At 46.3% G+C, this 10,000-nt stretch overlaps 1 protein-coding gene across 1 annotated transcript in view; it reads right to left on the bottom strand.

Moving 5' to 3' along the window:
* Positions 1 to 3,706: 3,706 nt before the first annotated feature.
* fam20cb (FAM20C golgi associated secretory pathway kinase b) overlaps positions 3,707 to 10,000 on the bottom strand; it is a 31,574-nt gene continuing 25,280 nt past the window's right edge. The window contains exons 4-11 of the mRNA XM_055057847.1: positions 9,931 to 10,000; positions 7,628 to 7,743; positions 7,335 to 7,515; positions 6,616 to 6,725; positions 6,453 to 6,534; positions 6,313 to 6,372; positions 6,062 to 6,212; positions 3,707 to 5,006 (exon numbers count right to left, since the gene is read on the bottom strand). The exon at positions 9,931 to 10,000 is cut by the window's right edge and continues 23 nt beyond it. Coding sequence (XP_054913822.1) covers positions 4,899 to 5,006; positions 6,062 to 6,212; positions 6,313 to 6,372; positions 6,453 to 6,534; positions 6,616 to 6,725; positions 7,335 to 7,515; positions 7,628 to 7,743; positions 9,931 to 10,000 — 878 coding nt within the window. The 3' untranslated portion in view covers positions 3,707 to 4,898. The remainder of the gene's footprint in view (positions 5,007 to 6,061; positions 6,213 to 6,312; positions 6,373 to 6,452; positions 6,535 to 6,615; positions 6,726 to 7,334; positions 7,516 to 7,627; positions 7,744 to 9,930) is intronic.

The following is a 10,000-nucleotide window of genomic DNA, read 5'->3' as shown; positions in this document are numbered from 1 at the left end:
GTTTAAATTCAGGTTATTTCTGGAGCCAATTCACAGCAAATGTCACTTTACAAAAATAAATCCTTCAGTTCAATCGCACACATTGCAGCTGATCATTTATTCCCTGTACAGTTATAATTATTAGTTATAATAATGAAAAATGAATGTGCTGCACTTTAAGCTTTAAGTTGTTGAATTACATCAAAAACAGGCTGGAGCTGTTAAAGTTTACATTTCCTCTAAATCTGACCCATAAAGTAAACTTCAGAAAATATTTATACAGTTTACAAATAAATGAATATCCCACATAAATATCCCATATATATATTAAAAAATTCCAAATTCCCTTCTCACCCACCGTGGGTGGTTCTTATCCTCTAAGCTCGGGTCCTCTACCAGAGGCCTGGGAGCTTGAGGGTCCTGCAGTATCTTGGCTGTGCCAAGGACTGCACATTTCTGGACTGAGATGTCTGATGTTGTTCCTGGGATCTGTTGTAGCCACTGCTCCAGTTTGGGGGTTACTGCCCCGAGGGCCCCGATGACCACAGGCACCACTGTGGTCTTCACCTTCCAGGCCCTCTCCAGTTCCTCCCTGAGGCCCTGGTATTTCTCTAGTTTCTCGTGCTCCTTTTTCCTGATGTTGCAATCACTTGGTATTGCTACATCTACCACAACGGCTTTCCTCTGTTGTTTATCCACTACGACAATGTCTGGTTGGTTCGCCATTACCATTCTGTCTGTCTGGATCTGGAAGTCCACAGGATCTTAGCTCTGGCGTTCTCCACCACCTTTGGGGGTGTTTCCCACTTTGATCTCGGGGTTTCCAGTCCATATTCTGCACAGATGTTTCTGTACACAATGCCTGCCACTTGGTTATGTCGCTCCATGTACGCTTTCCCTGCCAGTATCTTGCACCCTGCTGTGATGTGCTGGACTGTCTCAGGGGCCTCCTTGCACAACCTACACCTTGGGTCTTGTCTGGTGTGGTAGATCTGGGCCTCTATTGCTCTGGTGTTTAGGGCCTGTTCCTGGGCGGCCAGGATGAGGGCCTCTGTGCTGTCCTTGAGTCCAGCTTTTTCCAGCCATTGGTAGGATTTACTGATATCAGCCACTTGGGTTATTTGCTGGTGGTACATCCCATGTAGGGGCTTGTCCTCCCATGATGGTATCTCTGGCACCTCGACCTCCGTTCCCTGTTGTCTGAGACATTCACTGAGCACATTGTCTGTTGAGGCTTTGTCCCTGATGTATTTATGGATCTTAGTTGTTTCGTCCTGGACAGTGGTTCTCACACTCACTAGTCCTCTGCCTCCGTCCTTGCGGCTCGTGTACAGTCTCAGGGTGCTGGATTTGGGATGGAACCCTCCATGCATGGTTAGTAGCTTTCTAGTCTTAATATCTGTGGCTTTTATCTCCTCCTTTGGCCAGCTGATTATTCCAGCAGGGTATCTGATTACTGGCAGGGCATAGCTGTTTATCGCACGGACTTTGTTCTTGCCATTGAGCTGGCTTCTCAGGACTTGCCTTATTCGTTGGAGGTATTTAGCTGTGGCTCCTTTCCTTGTGGCCTCATCGAGGTTGCCATTTGCTTGTGGTATACCTAGGTACTTGTAACTGTCCTCTATGTCTGCTATTGTTCCTTGTGGGAGTGAGACCCCTTCTGTGTGGATCACCTTCCCCCTCTTTGTGACCAGCCGACCACATTTCTCTAGTCCGAATGACATCCCAATGTCAGTGCTGTAGATCCTGGTGGTGTGGATCAGTGAGTCGATGTCTTGCTCACTCTTGGCGTACAGCTTGATGTCATCCATGTAGAGGAGGTGACTGATGTTGGCCCCATTTTTGAGTCGGTATCCGTATCCAGTCTTGTTGATAATTTGGCTGAGGGGGTTCAGGCCTATGCAGAACAGTAGCGGGGACAGAGCATCTCCTTGATATATCCACATTTGATGGACACTTGTGCAAGTGGTTTGCAGTTGGCTTCAAGGGTGGTTTTCCACAGCCTCATCGAGTTTGCAATGAAGGCTCTCAGAGTCCTGTTGATGTTATACATCTCTAAGCATTCAATGATCCAAGTATGCGGCATTGAGTCATAGGCTTTCTTGTAATCGATCCAAGCCATGCACAGGTTGGTGTGTCGGGTTTTGCAGTCTCGGGCAACTGTGCGGTCTACGAGGAGTTGGTGTTTGGCTCCTCTGGTATTTACACCGATACCCTTCTGTGCCGTGCTCATGTGTGTATCCATGTGTTTGCTTATCTTGGCCGCTATGATGCCTGACATGAGCTTCCAGGTTGTGGAGAGGCAGGTTATTGGTTGGTAGTTGGGCTGCCAGTCGCTCATGGAGAGCAGTGAGTTTCTTTAGCCAGTAGGCATGGATCATGTCAGGCCCTGGTGCTGTCCAGTTTTTCATGCCTGAAAGTCTTTCTTGAACATCTGTCTCAGTGATGGTTACCGGGGCTTGTTCAGGGAGGTTGCTGTGGTCCTCTCGTAGAGAGGACCACAGCTGAGCAGCTAATGCTTCCTGTTGTGGGACGCCTCCCATATGCCTTTCCAGTATTGTTCAGTCTCCAGCCTTGGTGGGTCTGCTCTGTTGTTATTACCCTGCCATTGAGAGTACACCTTAGCTGGTTGAGTGGAGAAGAGCCGGTTAATCCTTCTGGATTCATTCTCCCTTGTGTATCTCTTTAGGCGGCTGGCCAACGCTTGGAGCCTCTGTTTGGCAGTTTCGAGTGCTTCAGGTATGGGCATCTGCCTGTACTTTCTTACCTTGATTTTAGCCTCTAACCGTCTTTTCCATGGTGGGTATTGGGTCTCATGGTTGCTCTTATAGCCAAGCATTTCAAGAATCACTGATGCTGAGTTGTAGATCAGCTCATTGGTTTCTGTTATGGTGTTGGTAGGGATCGTTCTCAGACCATCAGACTTTCTGATGGTACTTCACTCAGCCGTTGTAATTGGCACCGGGGAGGCCTGGTTGTCATTCGGGTCATGATTCTCTCTCTCAGGTCAGCAGCTGTCTCGTTCAGCTCTGTTTCGCTCATTGGGGCCGTGTATCCCCTCACTGGGTGGGGACTTGTAGTTAAGTCCCCACAGTTCTGACATCCGGGTTCCTCCCTTTTGCCGTAGCATTTGTGTTGTATCTCGTCAATCTCAAGTTGTGATAGCAGTTGCCGTTTGCGGATGTTGGAACACTGAGCTACTAGTTGTTTAGCACTTAGTGTTGACTGGGGATGTCGAAGTAACCATTCCTTCCCCAGTCTTTGCATGTAACCTCTCTCACTAGGGTTACTTGAGTAGTAGCATTCCAACAGATCCACATTTTCATCTCTCGCCCATTTCCGTCTTGTTCCAGTAGCCCATTTGTCATCAAGGTGCTCTGGTTCCCCAACACCTGACGCAGACCTTGTTTGGCCGGGCGACGTCTGAGCCGGCATGTTACGCAACTTAGTATCTCTCATGGTATGAGGTAGGCAGTAGCTTGAAGGGTCTTGCCTAAGGACCCAGACTGGATTCGAACCCCGCCCTCTCGGGTGATATACTGATGCCTTATGTATTGAGCTATCCAGTCAGCTATATATATATATATATATATATATATATATATATATATATATATATATATATATATATATATATATATATATATATATATATATATATATATATATATATATTTGCTCCTGCAGCAGCTGATCCAGTTCAATCAAAACCACAAACTGCAGAAGATTTTGATGATTTCCTTTTATTGCACTGATACCATGATGCAAACAACTAAAAAGAAATAAAACAAAGAGTGAAAGAAAACCAAAAGAAGCTTTTTCACTGTAGAACCAGGTTCTGCATGAATTCACCCACACACCCTACTGAGGCCGACGCCGAGCGGCCGCAGAACCAGACACACAAAGAACCCGCAGCTAGCAAAACCACACATTCAAGTATTTCTATCATTGCACAGGCACTAGAGTTTCCTACTGAATATATGAACGTCCAGCCAGAGGCGAGTAGAGACAACAGATCAGCTGCTGCTCAGGACGGAGAAGCGTCTCCCTCATCAGACACATTCAAACCAAAACAACCAGAGGATTTAGTGTCACATTTGGTTTAAATCTCAGCTGCTGCACAGAAAGAGGCCTGAACAGCTGCTGGAAACAGACTCAGTGTTAGAGAGGAGAGAGAACCATGAGGGACCAACAGCTTGGATTGCTGCACATGCTGCTGCTGCCCCCTGGTGGGCACACAGAGAAGTACACTGTTCTAATGAAAAACATTTCACTTCCTCTGATTTTTGTTGTTGTTGAGCAAACAATAAATATAAACTTTAATAAATACGCTGTCAAGTAAAAACTTAGAGAGAAAATGATCCCGGAGTAAACCAGCACTCCCACCAGAACCCTCCGACAAGACGCTGACACGGCAGAATCAGCAGAAATCAGATTAAAAAAACAGTTTACAAAATAACCTCATTTTGATCCAGCTCTTCTTCTGTGGTAAAAGTCTGCAGCTCCAGCTCTTCTTCTGTGGTAAAGGTCTGCAGCTCCAGCTCTTCTTCTGTGGTAAAGGTCTGCAGCTCCAGCTCTTCTTCTGTGGTAAAGGTCTGCAGCTCCAGCTCTTCTTCTGTGGTAAAGGTCTGCAGCTCCAGCTCTTCTTCTGTGGTAAAGGTCTGCAGCTGGCACTAAGGAAGTGAGTTTGGAAGCTTGATTCCCTCAGAATTCTCTGAATCGAAGCAGACCCTGTAACCAGAGCCCATGATCTGGGTTTGACTCGGTTCTAACCTACGACCCGTATCTGACCCGGTTGGTTCTAAGCTACATGTTGATTTTAAGGAGTTCAGGTGAAACCCGGTGGTTCTGGCTCAGTTTGGGCTTCAGATAGCGGTCCAGTCGGTTCTCCTGGGAGCGGGTCGGACCCAGTCCCCTGGCTACCTCGTCCTGGGGCCGCTGCGGGCCCCCGGCGCCCCCTGCAGGTCGTCCTCCACCACGTAGCCGTAGCCCTCCTTGTCGATGCAGTCGGACAGCGCCTTCAGCACCTGGACACAGAGGAGCGGTATCAGCTGGTTCTGATGGTGCCGCTGCTGAGCTCAGATCAGATGCAGTCTGCGTAGTGGCCACCAGGGGGAGCCACAGGGCTCCACATTGGGCCCCCTCCTGTTCATAATTGCTAATATGTATCTTTATGCTGATGACATTATCATAATTAGCATTAGCTGCTGCTAACGCTCCAGAGGCAGCTAACTGCAGTGAAGTCTTTGTCTGCTGAGCTCGGTGTTTTAGCACCAGTTTAGCTCTCTGCCCTCATCTCTTCCTGGTTTCTGATGTGGTGCTTTTGTTCTGGACCAGAACCAGAACCATTTTAATGAACAGTTACACAGATGGACTGATGCAGGGCGACCCGGCTCATTCAGAACCTGTGGTGCCGCAGCTAACGTTGAGTGAAGTCTGACCCGTTTGGTTCTGAACAGCTGCAGGTTGGCTAGCAGCTCCTCGAGGTGCTAACAAAGCTAACTCTGCTAATAGTGTTGATGGCGCTAATGGTGCTAACCCAGTACAGGTTCTCATACTCCTAACAGTGCTGAGGCCCTAATGGACTTAAAGATGCTAACGGTGCTAATGGAGCCAACACTGCTGTTAGAGCCATAAATAGAAAATATGTAAGTAATTTGTTTGATGGTTTCTTTTTTATTTTATTACACTTAGATAAGATTATTTGTTCATACAATTTTTATTGTGAAGTTTAGTTTTATTTTGAAAGGCTTACTTCCTGTTGGGAACAATTCTATTAACAGTTTGGCTCTTAACGGATTATTTAGACACGGTGCAATACAGTTTTTGACCGTGTAAACTGTGTATTGTTAGAAAAGGAAATTGTAAACGGTAGCTCTAATTTTTGTATTTATATAATTTTTATAGATAAATATTTTTCGTTAAAATTCATAGTTTCACGCGTCCTTTACTCTCCGTGTCTAAGGAATGACACAGATATTGGATGTGTTGCCATAACAACTGCTAACGGGTCTAATGCTGCTAATGACACTCAGAGAGCTAGCAGTGCTAAAGGAGCTAGCGATGCTAACACATCACTGACCAGGCGCAGGCGGCGGTCCATGGCGTCCAGGTGAGGCTGGATGAGAATCGGGTCGAGCCGGTCCTGCGTCATGGACTCGGCCATCAGAACCGACAGCTTGTACTCCTCCTTCGCCAGCAGCTGCAGACGCAGGTGGGTGGACTTCCTGACCCTGCAGATCAAAGGTCAAAGCACAGGTGAGGGCTTTGGACGACAGGCACCATCTTGATGGGAGCATCTGTAGCTTCAATGTCACTGAATGTGGATCGGACCTGCAGCACTGCAGCAGAGGAACCAGGATGGACATCTCATCATGAGAGTGTTTCCCAAAGCTGGCGGACAAACAGCAGCAGCTTGATGATAAACTGGTTATTGTTTATGATCAATAACCAGAGATTGCTTGAATTTTTACCCTCTGCCGTTGTCCAGGTGGATGATGAACGTCTCGTTTCCGAACTTCTCAAACGTCTCGTAGTGGTGCCGGTCCATGTTTCCTGCACACAAACGAGACGGAGGATGAAGACGTGAATGCGGCGAGCGACGGTTGCCTAGGTAACGCTGCAGAAGAGACCGACCCATCAGGAAGTCAAAGACCGTCATGTCCATGACGTCCAGCAGCCGCGAGCCGCTGTCGTACGGCGGCGTCTGCTTCACCTCCTCGCAGTAATCCGGGTCCACTTCCCACCTGCATCAGGAAACACCGGAACCAATAATCACATCCATCAGGTATTGATTGTTCTGTTAATCATCAACTGGAGCAGAAATGAAGCCGAAACTGAACAGAATGGAGAAACAAATCAAATCCTCCTTCTGCTCACATCCTGGAAAAATATTCCACTAATCGCCGTTTGAATCAGATTAACCTGATAATCTACATTAATCCATACTCTGTATTGACTCTCATGTTGATGTTCAAAGGATTTTTATCTGCAGATGATCAAACCTGGAAAGTTATTGACAATAAAATTGTTTTCTTATTTAAAAAGAATTGAATTATTTGAATCATTTCAGTGTATTTATAATATTGTATAAAAAGACAAATCTGCAGAACGTGCTGATTTTCTATCTGATTAGTAGATATAATAATCAATAGATTATTTGATTACTAAAATAATGATTAGTTGCAGCACTACATTTATGGTTATTAAATATGGTTGAATAATCTTTATGTTTTTATCTAAAACTTATTTTAACTTATATTTCTTTCTGTCGTCTTTGCAGATCAAACTGACTGTTTTCCACAGCTTTGCCCTCCTCTGACCAGCGGCCTAGTCCAAACCTCTGCGCCTCTTACTCTGCCTTCTTGCGCTTGTGGTAGGAGCGCCTCCAGGGGTTCCTCCAGGTCTTGCGCTTGGCCAGGGCGAGGTCTGGCAGGAAGGCGGCCAGCGATCCTTCGATCTGGTCGGGTTTCCCACACAGAGCGTGCTCAGTGGAGCAGTAATAGGAGCACTCGCCGTAGAAACACACGTTGTTGGCTGGGCAACACGGACAGGAGGGTTAGCAGCTGCAGGCGCCACCTAGTGGCTGGAGGAGCACAGGTAGGCCGGAGACCGGACTGGTTCCACTGGGGAAATGAACTGGTTTCACCTGGGGAGATGAAGAAGGTTCTCCACAGCTTCTTGTCTCGGGTTACGTCTCGGATCTCTTTGGTCATGTTGAGCAGCCGGCCAGCGACTGGAGGGACTCGGCGGAAGTCAAGGATCCTGTTGGACACAGAGAGACAGGAGACACTGAGGGACGGACACGAGGACGGGTGTCAACACAGAATCCAGCATGAACTTAATGGGCTGGTTCTGATGGGAAGCTCTGCTCTGATTGGATCAGACCAACATGGAAAAGTTCATTTAGTTCATTTAGTTCAATTAGTTCAATTAGTTCAATTAGTCTGTTAGAGCCATAAATAGAAAATATTTAACTAATTTGTTTGATGGTTTGATTGTTTTATTTGATCATACTTAGATAAGATTATTTGTTCAGACAATTTTTATTGTGAAGTTTAGTTTTATTTTGAAAGGCTTACTTCCTGTTGGGAACAATTCTATTGACAGTTTGTTCACTTGACGGATTATTTAGACACGGTGCAATACAGTTTTTGACCGTGTAAACTGTGTATTGTTAGAAAAGGAAATTGTAAACGGTAGCTGTCATTTTTGTATTTGTATAATTTTTATAGATAAATATTTTTTGTTAAAATTCATAGTTTCACGCGTCCTTTACTCTCCGTGTCTAAGGAATGACACAGATATTGGATCTGTTGCCATAACATAGTCAATTAAGTAAATTTAGTTCACTTGGTCCAATTAGTTCATTCAGTTCATTAAGTTCACTAACCCTAACCCTTCCCAGTCCGGGGTCTTTCTGCACGGAGTCTGCATGTTCTCCCTGTGCATGCTGGGTTCTCTCCGGGTTCTCCGGCTTCCTCCCACAGTCCAAAAACATGACTGTCAGGTTAACTGGCATTCCCAAATTGGTGTGAGTGTGCATGGTTGTTTGTCTCTGTGTTGCCCTCCAACAGACTGGTGACCTGTCCAGGTGACCTGTCCAGGTGACCCCGCCTCTCGCCCGGGGTATTTCCTCCGCAGCCAAACTGGGCCGAAGTAACCAGTGATTGTTCGTTTAGCTCATGTTTCCATACTGTTCTCATGAGAGCTGATGAGAAACCGCTGCTGCAGGGACGTTGTTGAAAAACCAGGCGATTCTAGAGGAGAGTCAGTCGGATCAGAGCTGAGCTGCTGTTGTATTAGTTTACTGGCATATAGGCCACTTACAATATGGCGGACGCTGTAACGTATCGCAGCAACGGGCCGACCCGCTCCATGTATTCATGTCTATGATTCCAGTCCAGTGGAGCCCACAGTGGGTCCGTTGGGTCGGCATCCGGCATGTTTTAGTCTCTCCCTGGTTTAACCCACCTGGCTCTAATGACGGCTCGTTAGAGGCCGAAGGAGAACCTGGACCGGCTGAACGGTTGTTGGTACCGGGGACAGAACTGAAACCTCCAGGACCCACTTTGGGCACCACTGCTCTACTCTGGCGTCTTTCAGAGACCCTCAGAGAATTTCTGTGTTCGTTATGGCGCCTCCTGCTGGCAGTAGAGGATGAAGACACTGATGATGTGAGCAGTGGCGGAGCTCGACTTTTTTCCAAGGGGGGCCAAAGGGTGAGCAAGGCTTTATCAGAGGGTCCATATACAAATGATGAACCAAAGGAAAAAATATTTGTTTTCTTTCATTCAAAATTAATTAATATAACTAGTGAGGTCATAATTCAAAGCTTTAATATGACATAGCCTACTTACATTTCAGTCATTATAAAACTTAATGGTTTTTCTCATATTCTTACCACACATTTCAAGCAAGAGCTGGGAGATATAAAACATTAGAGGGCAGCATGTCACTAAAACATGTTAAAAGAATCTGTCTAAAACACGATCTATCAGCACTAGCATGGCTAATATAATAAACGAGGCACTATGCAGCGGTACACAACCATTTGTTTTCTTTTTAGAAATGTATGACAAGAGCCGCCTCTCATTAGGAAGGTAACAGCGGTTACTGCTGAGCGTAAAATGTTGGAAATACCTGCAAAACTCCTGACGGTGTAACTCTAAAGCCGTTGATGTGTTTTGGATCAAGCAGGAACCAACATGTCAGTTTGACCAATGAACAGCGTCGGGCATCGGGCTGCCTTCAGGGACAGTCGGAAATTACAGTTTTCCTGGCAAATCTTTGCCGATCTCATAAGTATTATATTTTAAAATGACCATTTCCAGTGGGGTGGCACTAGGGGTGGCCAGGGGTCTGTTGGGGGTGGCAAGTGCCACCCCCAACAGACCTCTCTGGCTCCGCCACTGGATGTGAGGCATGCCACACTTTTCAGATTTGACCTACTTGTCCAGGTGAAAGGCGGCGATCTCTGCGTTGTGTCTCTCAAAGTCAGAGAAGTAGAAGAAGTCAGGCG

This window comes from Poeciliopsis prolifica, unplaced genomic scaffold (genome assembly GCF_027474105.1).
Source record: "Poeciliopsis prolifica strain line A6 unplaced genomic scaffold, Auburn_PproV2 SCAFFOLD049, whole genome shotgun sequence".
NCBI lineage: Eukaryota > Metazoa > Chordata > Actinopteri > Cyprinodontiformes > Poeciliidae > Poeciliopsis > Poeciliopsis prolifica.
The sequence above is the reverse complement of the archived record's forward strand: the minus strand, read 5'-3'. Positions and strand labels throughout refer to the sequence as shown.